The sequence below is a fragment of the Amphiura filiformis genome, chromosome 2, assembly GCF_039555335.1.
Source record: "Amphiura filiformis chromosome 2, Afil_fr2py, whole genome shotgun sequence".
Classification (NCBI taxonomy): domain Eukaryota; kingdom Metazoa; phylum Echinodermata; class Ophiuroidea; order Amphilepidida; family Amphiuridae; genus Amphiura; species Amphiura filiformis.
The window spans coordinates 11017989-11040872 of NC_092629.1; the positions used below are offsets into that span (position 1 = coordinate 11017989).

Genomic DNA, 22884 nt, shown 5'->3' on the forward strand with positions numbered 1-22884 from the left:
GAAACATGAATGAATGAATCCAAGGGTCATTTAGGCATCTTGAAAAATACACTGTCCCGGTAGTGTAACCAAGGGACCCCATCCCCCTGCCCCTCACCAAGCGTTGGCCAGATAAGTGAAAAAATCCGGATTAGTGATTAATTGTCATCTTTTCAGTTAATTTCAGCTTCGCTCTTTAGTTGCTTAAATTTAAGCATTTTCTTCCATTTTAGCTCAATTTGAGCTATTTTACTATGATTTCACACTTTTAAAAGCTTTTTTGAGCATTTTCCTACAAAGGCAATTTGCAAGTCAGATAATACGTAATTTTGCATCAAGTGTGTGAAGTGCTAACATTGAGACAACAAAATAATTTCTAAAAATGGGGTAATAACACTGAAAGATGGTATTTTAGTACACTCGGTTACATAGTTATATCCATCTAAATGCTTCAGAACATCAAATTAAGGTCTTAAAAAATACACTGTCCCGGTAGTGTAACCAAGGGACCCCATCCCCCTGCCCCTCACCAAGCGTTGGCCAGATAAGTGAAAAAATCCGGATTAAGGTCTCAAAGCATTCAAAACATGTTTCCCTATGAAGATCACATGTTTGGATAACTAAGAGTAAACAGTGGCGGCACTACGGGGGAGGGGGCATAAGGGGGCATTTGCCCTCCCAATATTTTACTTCCCCCCCCCCCACACTTTTGAGGCCAAAACCCCAAATCACACAAATTTCCACTTATTGCGGCAATTTTGTGCAAAATTGGTTGATTTTCCCCCCTGAAATTCACTTTGCCCCCCCCCCAAATTCCTAGTGCTGCCACTGTGTACATAAAAGAGGTTAGATTGTATTATATACAAGAAGGTATAGCACCATTGTTTCAGATAATCATTGAATGAGGTATAGGACATACATTTTTAAAGATGAGTATTGATGATTACAGAACCTGAGAATTGAATACCAGGACACTCTGCCAACCTACTGTAACAAATTGTATGCATTTAGTTCCTGGTTCCTTTAGTTTGTTCATCCTGTAATTGGCAAAAATTATTTGGTTTTTGTAATCTGCATGTGTCAATGAAGTTCTAACTTACGCACGCATAAATTAACGTTAAGCGTGTGCCAGTCTCGCATTACACATAACACACAACTAGCATAAGTGCTGACCGCAACATGCATGCCTTTCTATATCAATACATGATGTTGAGTCTTATTTTTTTTGCCAATTATAAACCGAACAAACTATAACAGAGGTGGTAGGTGTACTTTAATGACAAAATGTACTTATCACCAATCCTTCACATTTTCTCAAGGAGGAAAGAGCAAGTCAGTCGAATTGGAAGATGTGAAATTTCACCAGTGCGTACGTCTGTCTCGGTTTGAGAACGACAGGACCATATCATTCATTCCTCCCGACGGTGAATTTGAACTCATGTCATACAGACTCAACACACATGTAAGTACATTGTAAATACCTCAAATTGATAGTCAGTGGCACAAGGATGTATGTCCAGTTGCTGCTGTGTATATGGCTTAAGATATGCATGATTTCACGTTGTTGTGGGCATAGTGCAAGACCATCGTAAGTGCAGTAGAATGTAATAGTATTACTTTTCTGATGGCCTCTAAGCTAACCCAAGATATTACCTTTACATGTAGTTGGTGTTCTATATGTTTTATTGATCTAAAATAAGTACATTTATTGAAATATTGCAAATGGCAGCTATTATATTCTGCCGCACTTACGATAGTCTTGCACTCTGCCCACGACTTGTGTATTGTGTATATACTTGTACAGGGCATGCATTGTGCATTGAGTGAACATGTGGTAATTACAGGTAATTATACTCACAGCAGCTATAATGGACATGCGTCTTTGTGCTGCTGAGCCATCAATATCAGGGTGTTCTAAAATGGTTAGTACCCGTCTGTGATTATGTTATTTTAACCCCATGGAAACTACCAGCCTAATTATAGGTTTTCACAAAGAAGCCTATATCATATGCTATTGAGCCAGTTAGATATATGGTATGAATGCCCAGCAGGGGTGAAGGGTTTCAGAAAAGAACGGCAGTCCCTTGCTCACATTGACGTGAGCGCCTTGTTAATGAGCGACATATGCAGAGCTTTGTGTTCCCAACATGTTGACACGTAATCGGCCAATCAGATTATCAGTCCATTGTTATGATTGTCAGACGATTGAATCAGCCAATCAGAGCTCCACTTCCGTGTTTACACTGTGCACGTTCTCAAGATATAAACAACTGCTGTGCTTCTCTGCCAGAAGTTATAAGAGATCTAAAAATCACTATTTTAATTGGCTACTCAAATGAATATATCTTGTAGTTAAACAATGCCCATAGGATTTAAAACATTATAATGACCAAGTATTAATGATTGATCTCTTCCTAACTGTGTGGAGTCAGTAAGCCCATCAATTGGTAATAAGAGTACAAAAACAAAGGTTACTCCAAATGAATGTACTGTGGAATGTATAACAGTACTAATTATTTTCAGATGACCTATGGTCATAATTAGCATAATGTTATGGAAAAGATATGAGAAAAATTTCATTTTGAAAATTAGAGAAGAGCGTAGGTACTGTGAGTGTGATTCCCATGTTAGAGTACATTTCTGTGCCCTCCTTCAAAAATATGTTATGATGGCAAACATCTATTAATTGGTGTCATTAAGGTTAGCAACTATTTCAAACTGTTGCGATTTGGTAGTTCACAGCATCTTGCGAATGGTAGTGAGCTTTGGCAAAAATTGCATTGATCATTTCATAGCGAGTGTGTTGAAGAATTCAAATATCACAGATAAACTCTTGTGGGTCCTGTGGTTCTTGAGTTACGTTGTAAAGAGGGTTGAAACAACAACACTTTTGTAAAATGTACATAACTTATTCACAACAATAAACCAAGCAAGTTTTCAAAGTATATGATTTGTAGAAGTTTTAGAATGCAAAACATCAAAGTGTTACTTTTCAATAATATATTGATTTAGATAATTAACATCAATTTTTTGGCTGCTTCGTCCAACAATAGATCATGTACCCTTAAGTCTACTGTTCTTACCAAACATATTTCACCAGACATTAATTTTCTGTTGTGTTTATTAACCAGGTGAAACCACTCATCTGGATAGAGTCTGTCATAGAGCATCACTCCCATTCCCGCGTCGAGTACATGATTAAAGCGAAGAGCCAGTTCAAGCGGAGGTCTACAGCCAACAACGTGGACATCTTGATTTCCGTACCCAGCGATGCTGACTCGCCAAAGTTCAAGACTACAGTTGGATATGCTAAGTACATCCCGGAACAAAATCAGTGTATCTGGCACATCAAATCTTTCCCAGTAAGTACTTCCTTTGATAAGTGGTGAGGTCAGGGGGACCCTCCAACCCTTATGGCCTAAACACTGTTGAGCAGAGCACTTACGCTATGTGCGCTTGTATAACACATTTTTTGCCTATTTGTGACACGATCTGGTCCATGGGGGCCAAAGGGGGCAAATTTGAAATTGAGATCAAGGTAAAAATATGGATTAAAAAAACAATAAAATACATTAGAAAATGGACATAAAAATCTTCATAACTTTAGAACCAAGTATGCTAGACATTTGGTGTTTTCAGTAAATGATAGCCTATTGTATGTATGTAATATTACAGTAACTCACTTGTCACATTTTGTGTATAACGTCAGAAATTGAGCGGCAGGTTGTATTTGGATACTGTTTTCAGGGAACTTTAATAATAAAGGGAACTTTACCCTACATTTAGTAAATAGCCGTAGATTTATCAATTATGCAAGAGGGTCATAAGTGCTTCTTGCATTCAAATTTATGCCAGAGTTTCCTGCCAAATAAATTCTTTGGACCACATCCTCCATTACTTGAAGGGAGACACAAGGGAGGTTTTCATTACGAAAAAAATTTGTAATTGGATAATGACATAATTTTACTATCTAGTAGGCCTATAAGGAAGGTCAACAAGGTCAAACTTTTATAGGCACTTTGGGTTTGCTCTACAAATATATTGGTGACAGATATTATACCATATCCATATGTTTGTTGCTGGCTTGCCTAGTCACCCAGCACAGTATATCTATATTTCCGTATTTTATGCATTTTACAGGGAGGCAAAGAATTTCTGATGAGGGCACATTTCAACCTGCCCAGCGTGGAGGCAGAAGAGGCTGAGGGCAGGCCACCAATCAGTGTTAGATTTGAGATTCCATATATACTTCACATATCTTATTTCCTTGTTTTCCACATTTTACAGGGAGGCAAAGAATTTCTGATGAGGGCGCATTTCAACCTGCCCAGCGTCAGGGTTCGGTTTTTGCCGGCAAAAACCTGTTTTTGCCAGCAAAGTGGCAAAAACCTGGCAAAAACTGTTTTTGCCAGTTTTTGCCTGGTTTAAACCAGCAAAAATGGCAAAACCTGGCAAAAACTCACATATAGTCACTCAAATATTAAAAAGTGACACAGAAAGCTCATAAACAGTAACACACAACTTTTAACTAATCATTCAACATATTTTTGTCTCCTCAAGTCCTTAAAATGAAAATGTTTTGAATTTGATACATGCCACATTTCGATTAAATGCACTTGAGCAATGAAAACACATGCCTTTAATTTCTTAATATATTGCTTGTAATTACAAAATCTGGCCTTGTTATACTCTGGAACCTACTTTTGTAACTTAATAATTTGTTTTGAGATGAAAACACTGAACTATAAATCACTTTTTTAGTTTTTGCCATTTTTGCCGGCAAAAACTGGCAAAAACTGTTTTTGCCAAGTGGTTAAAACCGTGGTTAAAACCGCGGTTTTTTTCCACCTGCGGCAAAAACCTGCGAACCCTGCCCAGCGCGGAGGCAGAAGAGGCTGAGGGCAGGCCACCAATCAGTGTTAGATTTGAGATTCCATACTTCACATATCTTATTTCCTTGTTTTCCACATTTTACAGGGAGGCAAAGAATTTCTGATGAGGGCGCATTTCAACCTGCCCAGCGTGGAGGCAGAAGAGGCTGAGGGCAGGCCACCAATCAGTGTTAGATTTGAGATTCCATACTTCACATATCTTATTTCCTTGTTTTCCTCATTTTACAGGGAGGCAAAGAATTTCTGATGAGGGCGCATTTCAACCTGCCCAGCGTGGAGGCAGAAGAGGCTGAGGGCAGGCCACCAATCAGTGTTAGATTTGAGATTCCATACTTCACATATCTTATTTCCTTGTTTTCCACATTTTACAGGGAGGCAAAGAATTTCTGATGAGGGCGCATTTCAACCTGCCCAGCGTGGAGGCAGAAGAGGCTGAGGGTAGGCCACCAATCAGTGTTAGATTTGAGATTCCATACTTCACTACATCCGCATACAGGTGAGATATTTGTAGGCTTATACACACAACATAGTCCTGTGCATTTCTCCATTTTCCCAGGATAGAGGCCTAAGTTAGAGCTGCTAAGAATACTCAATTGCATTATTTGAGGCGCAATTTGCATATTTTGGCTCCAAATGCGTTTTTTGACATTTTAGGAAAAATCTATAAAAAAATTTTAGATCAAATTTTTTTTAGATCGTTGATTTGTGCATTTTTTGGAAAATCAGGTTGCCTCCAAAATCACGCCTACCTTGAGTTATTTCTCATCGTGATTTGATATCTATTTTGAATTTCTCCTGTCATTAAAGCCATGTGTGATTTGCTCCAAAGCGACACCCTCATTTTTTCTTGAATTTCTACATTTTGCGTGATTGTAAAGCCCACGTTGTACTAAAATACCACGTGAAAGGCTAAGCTGGAAGTGCTTTAATTGCAGTAAAATTGAGAGATTTTATAATAAAACCCGGTTGATTTGCCAATTCCCCCATAGAGCTCCACAGTTAAGCCGCTATTGGTTTTCTTTCATTTGACCTCAATATTTCAGCTTTAATTAATCAGAAAACCTCCTTGACAGTTGTTACTAATATTATATAATTTTTAGTAAACTAATAACAAAATTTAAATTTGACCTAATTCATACATTATGGCTTTAACTTCATTGAAAACACAAAAATGCTTCTCTTACAAAACAACTCAAATGCACATAATTCTTTCACACAGTGAATTATGACTTGAAATCAATATGACTGAGGAGTTCAAAGTAGAAATTTAACACCAATTTATAACTTGAATTCCATGAATAGATTCTGATGTTCCTTTTGTTTATCTCCACTCTTTAGGTTCGTTATTTGAAGATCATTGAGAAGAGTGGGTATCAAGCGTTACCATGGGTACGATACATCACACAGAACGGAGACTACCAAGTCAGGGTGAATTAAAACCAAATAAGTTATTTGAGCAAAGAAATGTAGTACTACATAAAATATTGGGTATTATAGTAATTGAAGAGAGGTTATCCAAACTTGGCTCAGTCCAGCTACCTGATGTTACTCATTTATCTTGGTTTAACAAAGCAATTTTGATTAAAAATTGAATGTTTTTTCATAACATTTTGAAACGTTGTTACAATTATATTTTCCATTTCAAAAAAGTAGTAATCTGCATCTGGCAGTCAAGATAGCTCTATCAATATCAAGACACAGGACACTGGTGCATGAGGGAAGAAGTTTGAGGTCTGGAAGTATTGTTTAGTTTGCTCTTGTGCAAATTTAGCTAGCTTGAAATTCTTCTGGACAGACTTCCTGTTACTTGTCCTGTTGTTATTTAGTACAGAACTCAGAGAGCTGATCCTGGCTGCAAATGGTTATTGTGGTATGTTTAGGGTGTGTGCTTCTCAGTTGCAAGTCCCCAAGTTGTTACATAGTTTATGGAATGATTTGGACCACTGTATACTATAATGAGTAGTGGCCTTGTGGGTTTGGCATTGAAGACTATAATAAGTCACAAAGATGTTTTTTCTTGTGACGGTATTGGCTGTTGAAGTATGACCAAGTAGTGAATGAGAAACAAAGGGCATTTCCAGTTGAAACCCATACACCCTAATTAATGGAAGACATGACCTTAATCTTCCACACAGGGAGTGCAAATTACATGGGGTTACCTGAATGGGTGACTCCAGTTGAAATTTACATGTACACTCCCTGTATGGAAGATCAAGGTCATGTCTTTCATGTTTTCAGCTGTAATAGCCAATATTGGTGGTGGACTGAGCAAGTTTTAGAAAGTGGTCTTCAAGCAAAATGAACTCGTTAGAAAGAACTTAAAAAGAAATAGTAGTCTTATCTTGGGCATCATACCGTTGTGAACACCACATATGGACAAATCTGGGATAACTATAAACCATCCCAATATTATTCAGAGACATTTTGGTGATTGGCTGAATCCAGGTAGGGACAAAATGGCTTGACACTAAACATTTTGATACCTCACCCTCTCCAGTCAATATCATACAAAGTACCTGTCATGGTACTGTTTTTAGGTGTTTGGTATTTGTCCGTATGCGATAATCATGACAGTACATCAGTTTAGGCTAAAAAGATAAATGTTATGTCTCAAAAGCCGTCGCGCATGTTTGTTTTTCTTCTCAGTGAAACAGCAAATTCATTTCCTTTCTTTTTTTGAAATCAATAAATTCTGAGAAGTATTTTGAAGAAAATTCACTTGATTCGATACTCGCAACATTTGAAGCTTGATTTAAATAGGCAGTTACAGTTGAGATCAATTTGATGCATTGATTAGGTATAAAACAATTGATATTTGTACTTCAATTGTGTAAATAGGTTTTTGAAACCACCCTGGGCTTTTGAGACATAACTTGTCTTAGCCTTTAGATGCTTTGCAGCACACATTCATTATGTATAGATATACCATATTTTGATTTGTCACATGAAGAGTTGAAGACTTTGGATACAAATGAAATATCCAAGAAAAACAAAGGTACATTGTAGGCTGGCTTGTGTACATTAGTATTCATCTTGTTATTTTATGCAATGACACTGATACCCTTGTAAGAGCTGGTTGGGAGAAACACTAATTTTGTGAATATGACATTTAATGCTCTTGTGCTAACACCATCAATAAGAACATGGTTAAATATAAAATAGCTTGTATTTCATTTTGCAACGTCGTTGGGCAGGAAAAAACCTCCTATGTGTCATTGGCCCCTGCACATGTTTAAAGCAAAACATATGTAGCATCTTGGGAGTTTTGTTTTAAACATGTTCAAGGGCCACAGGTACATAGGAGGCTTTTCCTGCCCAACGACGATATGAACTTTTCAGTTGCATCTCAGAAGTTGACAAAGAAAGAGCAATTTAGAAGGTGAAGCTATTTTGAATTATACATAACACATGAAAATATCCCTGACATTGATGAACAGTCGCCAGTGGCGTAACTAGTGGGGCAACATGCCCCGGGTGCCTTAGGGGTGCCAAATTGACCAATTCACACGCTTCATGCGCATTTCAGCACAAAATCAATTGAAAGAACATTTTAAGACCGATATTGAACTTTTAGTAACCAAAATTAATCAGTGGTAGGCTTTATTTGTCAACAATTGTTTGACAATGGGGGGGGGTGCCAATTTTGTTTCTTGCCCCGGCGATACCAACCCTAGTTACGCCACTGAGAGTCGCTGTCTATTGGAACGTTGGATCGCTGTCTAATGTCACATGATACTCAGCGATCAGATTGGCTGCTTATTTGTTTAGTTACTTTTGAGGGGACAAACTGAATATTTTCATACATCGTATAAGACACATATTGACTGCTCTGTATTCTGGAAATAATGCAAAATATTTCCACTCAGTGACTGAAGACCATAGGCCTACTATTTGCCCTCGGACTTCATCTTGGGAAAATATAGGCCCACAGTCTCTAGTTCACCTCGGTGGGGAAATATTTAACACAATTTCTCTCATGAGCACTCAATATTTGTATGTGTCAAAGATTTTCCGTTAGATTATTTTATACATTATGGAAAAAGCCAATGATGCTTGAAATTCCCACATGTCCCGCATGTTTATAGTTATTATAGTAAATAAGAACATGACAAATTATAATCATTTAATAAACTTTACTTGCTAATCCATCCCCAGCAACCTTAACACTACCATACTTTGTCTATAAGCTTTTCAGCAGTGTTTGAAATAAGCAAAACATTTTGAAGGCCACTCAGGCCCAAGGGTTTGAAATCTCTGCACCCTCATACATGTGACCTGCTCCCACAAAATTAAGTCGCAAATTGGTAGTTTTGAGACCTCCTGGCTGCTGAGTTGATGTTCTTTGTTTGATGCATACATGTACAAGCCAGTAGTATGGCCTTTGTGAATACCCTATTGTGCATGTTGTGCACCATTGACAAATGACATACATACTATTGGCATACAGAATGTCCCATTCACAAAGACATACTTTTGGCATGTGCAGGTGCACGTCAAACAAAGAACAGCAATTCAGCAGCCAACTGGCGACTTTACTTTTACATTTTGTGGGTGCAGGTCACACAGTAGCGACACTTTGTACGATTTCACTCGCAAATCAGCAACATGTAATTCCATGGTTTGAGGTTGAAGTCAGCATAATGAGTCCAGCAAGACCATCATGCTGACTTTGGTGACATTTCACAGGTGTTGCGGGCTTACAAGGTAGCGTATCGGCAGGGCCTGCAGTGTTTTTTGCAGGCATTTAACCTAAGGACCCACTTTACTTTGAACACTGCTTTTCAGTGTACGAACCATATTGCCAGATAAGTTGCACCTGCCTAGATTAGTAGATTTACACTGATGAAATTATAGTCTTAAATTGTCCTCATAATGAAGTCTGCGATAATTGTTAATTAATGTCAATATGGCATTCAACTTTTGACCATTCCCTTTTCATTTATTACTACCGTAAAAACTCGATAGTTAGCATAATATAATGTGCTTGCTATTGAGCGCTTTTGAAAACATGAAATTGGTATGTACCAAAGTCTGGTGCTTTACCAACTGGGGTTGAGACACATTTGCAGGTTTACTTGTTCATATATAACTATGAATCAATGATTTGCACTTGACCCTTTACACTTTTGTGGATGGCACTCTTCATGTTAATGTTTGCATGTTTTAAAAGCGCTCGATAGTAAGCACATATGCTAAGTATCGAGTTTTTACGGTATATGGTTTATGTTGCCTGCAAACTTGTTCTTGGTAGATTTGTGTATGTGATGGGGAATGTTTCTACCAGGGCTTAATTTTTATAGGTTTTGAAAAAAAATCAAGATCAGGAAGCAAATAGAAAATATTTATTATTAATCAACGATTTTGGTAGGCTATTTCAGTTGAAATCTACACACCCTCTAAACAGAATTTCAATTTTCATGGCATTTTTATAGGCCTATTGCTGTAAAAAAAAGCTTGGAATTGAATATTTTCAACATTGGACCTTTCCCTTACATGTCACATTTGTGATACAAATAGTCTATTTCAGTTTAATTCCTACACCCTCAACACCCGTCTTGAATCTTCCACACAGGGTGTAGATTTCAAATGGAGTCGCCCATTCAGGTAAGGGACAAAATCAAAACTCAACCGCCAGTTCCGGGCGGTTCCGTCCGGTTGCTATTGTTCTAAACAATGGAAACCGGACAGAACCGCCCGGAACCGGCGGTTGGCCACCGGTTGGCCACCGGTCGAGTTTTGATTTCATCCCTAACTCAATTTGCAATTCTCACTCCCTGTGTGGAAGATTAAGTACATGGCTTCCATACGGGTGTATGGATTTCAACTGAATAGCCTAATGAGAGCACCATATGATACATTGTACTGTTTTAGTTTAGTGTATTATTGTAACAAAATAGGGGTATACTTCTGTGTAAATAATATAATAAATTACCAGCTACATGTTTCAGTAACAGTATATGGTGTGTTGATGATTTATTGAATTATGTGATACTTGTTGATAAAAACAACCCTGTTGAATGTTTTATGGGTGGATATACTTATACTTGGAGCTTTCAATATGGTTGGGTGGGATTTTTTGGCAAATTACTAAAATCACCAGAATCTCCAAAATATCATCAGTTTGGGGGTCTCCTTGCACATAGTATACAAATATATACTGCCATGAGAGGTTCTGGTTAAAACTAGGGGTCCGAGGTGAGATCAATAATTGATCTCAACGAGGGACCATAGTTTTAACCAGAACTTCGAATAAAGGCAGTATATATTTGTTTTATATAATATGTTCTGTGTTCATTGATTGGTTAAAAGAAAATTATTTGACGTTTTGACTCTCCAGCTTCTATCCTGAATGAACAGCACGACCAATTTAAGCACAACCTATATTTTTGCCCTTCAAAAAAATTGAATAGGCTAAAATCGGGCTAACCAATTATAGCAGCGCGATGGCACGCTATGGCAGTTTCGCGTGCGTGAACTGTTCCGTCGCATCAAATGGGCGTAGGCCTACGCAGAAGGCATGGTCAAAAGTACTATTTACGGCTTGGAGGTACTATTACCGGCTCATCCGGAACATTGAAAATACTATTTACGGCTTAGAGGTACTATTTACGGATAGGAGTACTGATGGTAGAACTATTTTGGTCATGTGATCCACTTTTAACCAATCAATGAACAAGAATATATTAATGAAGTATATAATACATACTGGTGGAACTGTGCAAGTGTTGAATTTCAACCATTAATAGCATACCAGATAATACAGTGTATTCTCTCTAATAATTAAACAACCCCAGGATGTGACATTTTCAAAGGGGGGGGGATTTATTAGAAGTGAATTTTGAACAAAAAATCAGCTAAATACAGGTCACTTCCAGTTGATTGCAAATTACTTCCAGGTCCACCACTTTGGCAATCATGACGCCAAACAAATGCCAGTTTTTAAGCTATGATACGGCATGGCAGTTTGGCCAGGCATGAGAATAGATTGCCATGACAAAACAGGACAATTCTGAAAAGCAGGAAAAAAAAGAGTGTAAAAATTTTCCAAAATGGGCTAAAAATAAATCAAATGCAGAAATTTGGACAACAAAAAAACAGGAATTTCTGCTTGCGGGCAGGAAAATTGTCATGTCTGCCGTTTCTACATTCTGGGTCACTTTTACATCCAAAAATGTGGGGGTGGTGTTTCTTGGAGAGAATATGGTACTGAATTGTAATACCGTAAACGTTCGCCTAATGCGCTATGGGCTCCCTTGACATAACTGGAATTTTAGACACAAACTGAAAGTTCCCTCCCATAAAAATTCCACCAGCAAATAAGGGCATGCACCCTGAAATTTTGTTTTGAAATTAAATCTAATACTGGAACTTACTTTTTGCAACTATTGCTACGTTGCATCTGGAACCACCAGACTTCATCAGGCAACTGACCCGTTGGACTGGTCTGATGAAGTCTGGTGGTTCCAGATGCAACGTAGCAATAGTTGCAAAAAGTAAGTTCCAGTATTAGATTTAATTCCAAAACTCTGTTTGAAACTACTGGATGACTAAGAACATTCACTCATTTACCCTGAAATTTTGTTAGGATATTTAGAGGACGAAGCTCTCTATTTGTACATGAAATTTACCCCAAGGCAAAGGCAAAGGAGCCCAGGTGCGCCATTAGGTGAACGTTTACGGTATGTTCAAGTTTACAAAAGCAATTAACACAGCACACAATCTATTTTCCATTTGTTCCCATTGTTTTATTGTTCTCTTCCCCAAAATACTATTGGGCCGTGCCAGTTAAAATCAACACACCTCTACAAAAGTCATAACCTTAAATCTCCCACACAGGGAGTGTGAATTTCAAATGGGGTTACATGAATGGGTGACTCCATTCAATCTATATGTGTGGAAGATTAAGGTCATGTCTTCCATAGGGGATGTGTGGATTTGAACTGGAATATCCCATATTTGGAGTCGCTGTCAGTCACATGTTTACATAATTTACATAAATCTAATGGCTACATAATCATGATAATTGACAAACAAATTTTCTGTCAAATGATGTTGACAAACTTATGGATATACAGTCATATTGCCATCATTAAATAAAAAAATCTTTACATATCAAAAGTTTCACAAATTCACAGAAAAAGGAACAACCCTCGAAAGAGAATTGCCTGTGTATGATGGCAGATCTATATATTACAAGCACAGAATACACTGCTATTGATTCGAGTGCCTTTGTTAACCCTATCATCAGCAAATCCCATACCGTGCGCTTCTTTCTTGGAATGGGGGTGTGGCCAGCTAACACACAGGGCACACAAAGTAACCCCCACCTTGGTATACCAAGTTATAGGCCGGTATTCACAAAACAAGTTAGACCAGGTCTAAATTTAGACCTGGTCAAAACAGGGGGATAAAGCAAGGAGTACCAACTTCACCATGTTTGTTTGTCATTCATGGAGTGCAAAATAGTATACGTCCGGATTATTTAGCTCGCTCATAGCGAAAAAATCCGGAGGTGCACTATTCTGAATTTCTGATCTCCATAAGTGACAGGCAAGCATGGTGAAGTTGGTACTCTTTGCTTTTTACCTCATTGTTTAGACCAGGTCTTACATGTAAGTTAGACCTGGTCTAACTTGTTTTGTGCATACGGACCATAGGGTTAACATCCCTTTTGACAGACTCTTGACACATATGTAACAAATATGTGGTGTGATCAAGCAAAATCAATCTGAAGTCGGGCACATTCAATTTTCAGTTTTCAACATGATTGTATAAAGTATCCACAAAGGTACATTTTGCAGAAAACCCCATTGAATACAAACAGTTGAAGTGTTTCCAAAACAATAGACAGTAAAAGAAAGTTTTTCCTTTGTTTGTCTATCTGGAAATATTTCTATCTGATTTTGCTTGATCACATCACAAAAACATATGATAATTGTGTTCATGTTATCTGTCAATGATTGTGTACATCTATCTGTCAATGAATATTGAAATATTGGGCTATTCCAGGTGAAATCCAAACACCTGCTATGGAAGACACAACCTTAATATTCCACACAGGGGGTGTAGATTTCAAATGGAATGGAAGGAATATTAAAGATCATGTCTTCCATAGGGGGGTGTATGGATTTGAAGTGGAATTGCTAATTAAAATATTACACTCCAAATCATGGAGGTTAATTGATGCATAACATTTGCGGGAGTTAAACGTTCCAGGTCTATCATGGCCATTATTAGAGCCGTCACAACTATTAAATGAATATACCTTGTCTTCAATAATATCAATTAAGACTTCATGCATGACATGGTTTAAGTCTAAATTGGTATTATTGAGACTTGGTGCATGACACGGTTCAAAATTCAAGGCTATGTAATGTTTTTCACATGGTTATGACGTGGCCTTGCAGATTTCACGCCCCTACAATAAATGTAGTTGCCTTACACTACTAAAAAGAAATATTACATGATCTGTTTTGTTTTTTCAAAAACAGCATTAACTTAGGGATTCAATCATGTTTCACCGTTGTTCATCACCGCTTAACAACGATGCGTCGCTCGTCTGCGTGGTTAGCGAAGTAAACCATGCAGACGCTGCCGACGCGAAGTTGTTAAACGGTGATGAACAACGGTGAAACATGATTGAATCCTTTCAACAACGAAAAGAAGCTAAATATCGTATAATTCACGATTATTTTACGAGGAATGTCAGTTAATCCTTGCCACTCAGCCTTACAAAAACTTCGATGATTTCTCTTTTGATACCAGCAATAAAACTACAGAATAAAACGGCAATGTTTAGCCGCTACCTGAAAAATACTGAATTCAACTTGTAATCTGGCATACGCACAAAGGTTCCAGGCATGATGAATTTTACGCGCTCTCGCAGAACGCCGTAGTCTCGCGCTGTCACAGATACGCTTACAGTAAAAGTGTGGGTTCATCACGGTTTAACAACGGTTGACTCCTGTACAAAGGTATAGGAAGAGTTGTTGAAATTGCAAATCAGATGGATGTCATTTCATTCAGTAATGATTACACAACAGAACACTAGCTACTGCTGAGGTCACATGACACTGATAAATGATTTGGTTGCAGCACCATGAGAACAGAAAAGAAAGAATGCAAATATTCATGATTGGGATTGTCATTTTCTAATCCCATTTTTTTGAGTAGTGTACTTCAGGAGCACAAGGCACCAGAACCAAATTTGTTCGATCTTTGGACCATTTTCGACCATCGATGCTGCTTTAATGCTCGGTATCAACTAATTATTCAGAATTACTGGCAAATTTGTATTGATCAATGTCATTACATGCAAAGATTCATATGTAATCACAATTAACAATTAGTCAATTAATTGATTTTAGAAATTAATAAAGATCAATCAAGCATTGATGGTCGATCGAAAGATCAAACTATTTTGGTTCTATTGCCCGAGGCAAAAACACACAAAAAACAAAAACAAATTTTAAAAAAACATGGTTTGTCTCTGGTCACCCACACACATTCATAAAATTGTGGAGACTTTTTTTTCATTTTTCCTCCTTGTTTTTCCCATTTCATGAGAAATTATCTAGCAAAATCAAAAGGCCACCAAAAAAAAAAAAAAAATGAAAATCATTTGGGAAATATTATTATAAATTTTATTTCCTGTGAGACCAGAGACAGACCTTTTTTTGTTTTTCCTTCTTTTATTGGCCTACAGAAAACTTTATTAATTACATATAACATTTTCTACCTGTTTTTCCCCTGTTTCATGAGAAAATTATCAAGCAAAATCATCAAAAAGCCAAAAAATTCAGGAAAAATCATTCAGAAAAAAAAAAATTAACAGAATTTTATCTCCTGTGAGACCACAGACAAACTTTTTTCTTCTTTTTTCCCCTTCTTTTTTTGGCCTAAAGAAAACTATGAATTTCATGAGCAAGGAAGAAACTTATTGAATATGGAAAGGAAACATGCTCTTGGAGAGCATTAACAGGGCCAGTGCTCTTGGAGAGCTCAACATTGAAAATATAAATCATAAAATTATCATCAAATGCAACAAGCTGACACATACATCTATTTACAATGAATATTCATCACAAGTCTATTTACATTATTTACAATATTTCCAGTGAATCCATGCTTCTTCCACCCACTGGTGATACTGTGCTGTTATTTCATGTTTAGGTTGTTTGTAAGGCCCATTCAGTGAGGATCTCACATCTGTTACTGTCACAGATTTTTTAACATAACCTGCTAGTGATTAAGCTGAAAGCCACACATTAAAGACCACAGATGACATTTTACACAAATCTGTAAATTGAATGGGGCTTCAACTTTGTCAATTAATAGCACTGTTTTCTTTGTTTTTTGCCAATTTTTTCATTTCAAAAATATGTTAATGACAATTTGAATGACTTATCATCATCCTTCACTTTTAAGCAATTTATAAACAGTTTTAATTTTGTAACACTTGCGCTTGAATCACTGAATGGGCCTTAAACAATGCAGATGCACCTGATGACGATCTGTACAACAGGTCTCCAAAAATCCCAAAATAGCGCTAGGAATTTAAATTACGAGGGAAATTTTTAATAGAAAATAGCCTCTGAAAGGAATCAATTTTGAGGTTTCTGGCTCAACTTATAAATGGGGAATATGGGTATAAATAGTAGCTCCTAAAAATAGATTACGGGGCAATTTTTCTTCTTCAAAAGTAGCCCCCGAACTAATTTGAGGCCTGCAATATGTGACACAATCTCAACAAAATAGGAGAGCAAGTTTAAACATTGAGTTATTATCAATATAACATCTTGTACAGTAACCAAGTGTATTGCTGCTGAAGTTCTAGTCTTAACATCTGCTCATCTTTAGCAAATAATTGGTTTGCAAAATTATAAATGCTCCAGGAGCACATTTAGTTTGATTTGTGCTCTTGGAGTGCTCCTCATTGACAAACATCAGTTCAATCTTCACAAAGTAAGTCTATTTACAATATTTCCTGTGGTTCCATACTTCTTCCAGCTCATTGATGTTACAACTCGTAAGCTACATGTACTACACATTGGTTGTTTAACAACCCAGAAGCACCTACTCAAATGGTCACAAATTGGGCTATTCCAGTTAAAATCCATACTACCCCTGTGGAAGATTTTGGAAATATCCTCCACAGGGAGAGTATGTTTTTCAAATATAATTGGTCAGGGTTAGTCATTTTGAAACCCACACTACCACTGTATTATGGTTTTTCCTATATACCACAGCTGGAGTGAGTATTTCAAATGGAAGTTACCCAATTGTTTCGAAACTCATACTCCCACTGTGGAAGACTTTAGCAAAATCTTCTACAGGGGTAGTGTGGATTTTAAATGGAATAGCCCAATGACCTGTACAATACATGACACAATCTGATCAAACCAGGCCAAAACGAAGTAATTTTGAAAATTTAGCGAGTGTCAACATCAACTTGCAAACACACCTTATATTATGCCTGGACGAGGAGCTAAAATGAGCTTCTGGTCCCAAAGATGGCTCCTGGTCCTATAGTTTGTAGTGTAAAATATTGGACACAAGAGCCAGGCCTTACATTAAGTATGCCTGGACCAGGAGCTAAAATGAGCTTCTGGTCCCAAAGATGGCTCCTGGTCCTATAGTTTGTAGTGTAAAATATGTGACACACCAGGAGCCAAAAGTGGGTAACCATGGGGTAAAAATGCCTTGGTGCCTGCATAATATAAGCCTTGCATGCAAAGTAAACAAGTGTGCTTTTGTTGATGTTCATACATCCCTATATTTTTTGATCAGCACATAATCGGTGGGAATCTAATCTAGGCTTTTAACACAAAGTATAGTAGCTGACCCACAATTAGAGTGATATTGATATAGTTGACCTGTCTGGTCTACATTTTGCATGTAAAGAAAGTAGACAAAAGTATAGGACTTGAATTAATATTTTGTGTCGCTTTGTGTGAGATGACAAAATTCTATTCTCAAAATAAAATGTCTGTGATGATATCAAGCCTGCCAATTACGAGCTGATCAAACTATAGCATAATATTGAGATGCTAGTTCTTAAAAGGGCCAAGTCACAAAAATCATGAAAAATGATGCTAGTGTCAGTTTCTGCTACAAGGGGGTTATCTACACCCTCTGTGCACGAATCATAGTGAAATAATTTGGTATAGCATTGAAAGTACATGGCCATAAAACCTTTACCATTTATCTCCACTTTTAGAACTAGGATCTTCAATTACGAATGCCAATTTTGTATTATTGATTTTTAGCATCTTTATTTCAGTATTGCATCTTTTGGCCTCATTAAATCATGATCACATCACATATTAGTGTTCTTGGTGGTTCCATGTTTCTTTTTGTCCATGGAACCCATAGACAATGCTATACATTTGCAGCTTCACAAGCGTCTATCCAATCACTGTATACGTCCACTGGTTCTGATAAGTCTGTTTTGAAAAAAGGTTAAGGAAAAATTTCATTTTTTTTGACATGGATTTTGAATAAGATATTTGCTCTTTCCTAGAAATTTGAAAAAAAAAAAGAAGTACATTGTTTTTGGTAACTAAGGGTTAGGATATTTCATTTGACAAAAGAAGATAATATTTATTATATCCCCCCCATTTAAAAAAAAAATAGTTCTGTATTTTACTGGAATCCACAGTAGTGTGGGCAACTGGGCATCAGGATTAATAGGATTTTAGATGCAAAAACTCGACATGAATTGTGAAAAGGTCTAGTGTAGGTTCATATGGCAAAGCCCCAAGAAGTTCTAGGAATTTACTGAAATTGAAGGGCAAAAATGTAATTCCTAGTGAGATTATGGAACTGAATACAAATAAGCCTGATGGGGGTCCAGGGGGCAAATCCCCGCAAACTCTTGGGATTTTATGTATTTTGAGTGCATATGGTGCCAAAAAGGCATTTACACTCAACAAAAAGACCTTCGGCAAAAAATATTTTAAATCTAGGGATTATAAGGCTTTTTAAAACTATTAGGAGAAATAGGGAAATCTTAAAGGTATAGGAAGTATAGGCCCGCTTGAAGCCCTGGATGCACTTTAGAGCTGTTCTAGCTAGGGCCCACCACAATTGGTCGGCGGGCCGGGTGTGGCCAGTGGACCGCTTATTGAGCACCTATTGAAAATAAACCCCATGACACACATACACCGACACTACAAGCACACAGAAAATACCTTCTGTCATTGTAATGTCAATTAGTACAAGTCATAAGTCGACTACAATACTCATCTGTTTTGATACCATAACAGGAAACAATTAATAAATTGAAGTTAATAACGTGGATCATCTGTTGGCATCGTGACAAGGTCATGCACTTTTTCTTTGCCATTTGCTGAGATAAGGATATTCCAGGTGAAATCCACACACCCCTATGGAAGTCATGTTAGCTTAATCTCAACACAAAGGGAGTGTGAACTTCAAATGGAATCACCCGCTTTAAGTACCCCATTTATAATTCACACTCCCTGTGTTGAAGATTAAGGTGATGTCTTCCATAGGGATGTGTGGATATATCAACAGGAATAGCCCATTTGCTGAAACAGGTGCTACCTAGCCAAACCAAAACATGTGCTTCTAAATTTGTAAGTGACATTTGCCACATAAGGGGTTCCCCATGGAAGGGGGATCCCCATCATGTACATCCATATGACTTATATACATGCTGTTCAAGTGGAGCATGTTCAGCCTGTACATGTATGGCTACGAATTGAACAATTTTGACTATAATCCTTGAGATACTGTACAAGTACAGTAATGGTAGAAGAAGCTACAATTTCCAACATTTAATTTTGTTGTTTTTCAAAAAAATTCATGTCCAAAAAAATTAGGCTTTCAGCAATATTATAATATGCTAATATATTCCTTAATTCCCAATTACAATTTGTAACAAATGATGTTTTCTACCTGGCATTGAGGTCCATTTTCCAAACATTCTAGATCCAAGTTTTGACCACAAAAAAACAAGCAGATTTTTAAGATAATATGTTAAAAAAATCTTTGGTGATATTTTAAGGTAATTTAAGCCTCCAGATAAAAAAAAAACCACCAGACTCTACTTGAAAGGTCAGTCCACAAAAAGAGCAGGGTTTTTCTAATAGAATATATATATAGTGGTACAATATTTTACAATGGCACTTGGTTCAAAGCAAATTTGAAAGGATACATGTTATGCTGGTCTGGTAGTCTTCTAGACACACTCTACACGATATTATACCAACATTCCGAGTTCTGTCCCTGAAAATGGAAAAACAAACAAGGCAATAAGGTCAGTCAAGATTCAGCAAATTATATTTTAGTTTTTGAAGAAACAGACAAGTTTCTGCACAAGACAATGGGTCAGCTGGTCCCAAAATGGTTTATTTTTAGATAAAATGTTCCGCTATATTTATGCATCAATCACTGTCTGATATCTTTGCTGTTAGAGCCTTGCCCCCCCCCCCAAAAAAACACCCTATGGCATCTACAGTAGTATTCGCTGTAGAAGTGGCGTCATAATCAGATTAACTACCATAGCAATAGATGAATGCAATTTTGACTACATTTCGTCGGGTGCATCACATACTGGTCTATCTTGATTTTTTGACTTTTTTGAGAAAATCGGTATATAGTGTTTTTTTTACGGAGCTCTTCAAATACAACAAATTACAGACCTCAATTTTTCCTAGATAATTAGTTATAAAATGTTTAATTTAAACTATCTATGATTTTTTTTAAATACGTATTTTCACATACTGGTCTATCTCGAAAAAAAACCACGCATTTCTAGAAAATCGCAATTGAAAATCTTCGTATTAAGTTTACCTTTCTATAATGTAATTAGACTACGCATTTTCATGAAAGTGGTTTTAAATTAAAGCATATACTTAGCAGATTTATTTAAGTGGAATCTTTAATTATATTTACGTATGTAATATTGCTTAAAACTACACTTAAGTTGTAGTTCTGTATGTGAAATCGTTAATTTCCGATATCGTATTGAAAGTGCATTACATACTGGTCTATCTCGAGATAGACCAGTATGTGATGCGTCTAAAGTCACATCATTGTTCGCGAAATCGAGATAGCCCCAAGAAAGACCAGTATGAAACGAATTTTAAATACGATATCGGGAAATTAACTATTTCACATACAGAACTACAACTTTAGTGTAGTTTTAAGCAATACTGCATACATACATATAATTCAAAATTCCACTTAAATAAATTTGTTAAGTATATGCTTTAATTTAAAACCACTTTCATTAAAATCCATAGTCTAATTACATTATAGAAAGGTTAACTTAATACGAAGATTTTCAATTGCGATTTTCTCGAAATGCGTGTTTTTCGAGATAGACCAGTATGTGATGCGTCCGACGATTTGTATATATCGCCATGCACTACAAGCAGGTGTATGTCTGCAATCATAGATCGAATACAATAAGCTCTTTTTAAAGATATACTCTTATGCGAGTGATCAGCATGATTTCAATACATAGGTACCGCGTGAATGTTGCAGTGCAGGGTGATATAGTTAAAAATTGTATTCATCTATTGCTATGGTAGGCTTATGTCACTTCTAGAGCGAATACCATTGATCCAATCATTCAAAGCTGCCACAATTTTATCAGAGGGAACTGTATGTACTTAGTAATGTTTATAAACAGTTATGACTAAGAGCTCAAAAGGACTAAACTAGGGTCAGTCCAGAGAAGATATCAAATTACATTTCCCATAATGCATTTATTCCATTTCAATAATCAATATAATTTGCTATCCAGTGCAACATGGGTCGATATAGTGACAAAAGTTTAAACAGAGCACATCCAGAGCTCCCAAATGATGTGTAGCCAGTCTATTCTGAACATGAAAACAAATGGTACAAAGTAATAGGATTATAGGAGTCTTATTGGATGAAAAGAGGTAACTAACATATCATGTTGCAAAGGATTCTCGGAAGGATAAGATACTCTGGGATCAATCAGGGAAAATAGAGACTAACTATTTTCTGTAAGAACTGACTTAACTAGAGCGATAACCGCACCATAGCTGAACCATGTGGATTCGGCAGTATATTGTGGTAGCCCTATACCACTGTCACCCGGAGTCTGTAATGGACATAATCTCGAAATGCTACGAAGGTATGCCCGCCCGAGTGGTGTTAATGAAAGAGGAAAAGTAAAGAATATAAAATAAACTAGCAACTGTGCCTTTGCAAGGGCACGAGGTAAGTTAGGCGGATGACTGTGACGATTTGATCAAGCAGCAATACTGTGCTGGATAGTATTAATTTTAATAAGACTGTTTCATTAATTGCCGCTTTAATATACCTTGATCGTGGAAAAGCTGGCATTTTGAAAACTTGACTTTTGACCTCTGTATGACCCCCTTAATGACCTTAAATGAATTTTAAAATATTTAAAACATGTTAAGAATGTAATAAGGACCATTGCATTTAAATTTCAGCTCAATTGAAGCATTTTGAAAACTTGACCTTTGACCCCTTTATTGCCCCTTAATGACCTTAAATGAATTTTAAAATATTTTCAACATGTTTAGAATGTCATAAGGAGCATTGCGTTTAAATTTCCGCTCAATCGGTGCATTTTGGAAAACTTTACCTTTGACCCCTTTATGACCCCTTAATGACCTTAAATGAATCTTAAAATGTTTTTAAAATGTTTAGAATGTCATAAGGATCATTGCATATAAATTTCAGCTCAATTGGAGCATTTTGAAAAACTTGACCTTTGACCCCTTTATGACCCCTTTTAATGACCTTAAATGAATTTAAAAATATTTTTTAAATGTTTAGAATGTCATAAGGATCATTGCATTTAAATTTCAGCTCAATTGGAGCATTTTGAAAACCTTGACCGTTGACCCCTTTATGACCCCTTAATGACCTTAAATAAATTTTTAAATGTTTTAAACATGTTTAGAATGTCATAAGGATCATTGCATTTAAATTTAAGCTCAATCGGAGCATGTTCGGTTAAAATGACCTTTTTGGACCC

General features: G+C 36.8%; 2 protein-coding genes across 3 annotated transcripts in view; one reads left to right on the forward strand and one right to left on the reverse strand.

The window, feature by feature from the left end:
• Window positions 1-5354, forward strand: part of LOC140145873 (AP-1 complex subunit mu-1-like) — a 33855-nt gene extending 28501 nt beyond the window's left edge. The window contains exons 7-9 of one of the 2 annotated variants that reach the window (XM_072167570.1): window positions 1299-1441; window positions 3111-3341; window positions 4957-5354. In XM_072167570.1, the coding sequence (XP_072023671.1) occupies window positions 1299-1441; window positions 3111-3341; window positions 4957-5118 (536 nt within the window). In that variant the 3' untranslated portion in view covers window positions 5119-5354. The remainder of the gene's footprint in view (window positions 1-1298; window positions 1442-3110; window positions 3342-4956) is intronic. The other variant, XM_072167571.1, reaches the window with a different exon arrangement.
• A 10401-nt stretch (window positions 5355-15755) lies between these two features.
• Window positions 15756-22884, reverse strand: part of LOC140145874 (transcription elongation factor 1 homolog) — a 60570-nt gene continuing 53441 nt past the window's right edge. Inside the window, exons 3-4 of the mRNA XM_072167572.1 lie at window positions 20053-20123; window positions 15756-18316 (exon numbers count right to left, since the gene is read on the reverse strand). Of these exons, the coding sequence (XP_072023673.1) occupies window positions 18252-18316; window positions 20053-20123 (136 nt within the window). The 3' untranslated portion in view covers window positions 15756-18251. The remainder of the gene's footprint in view (window positions 18317-20052; window positions 20124-22884) is intronic.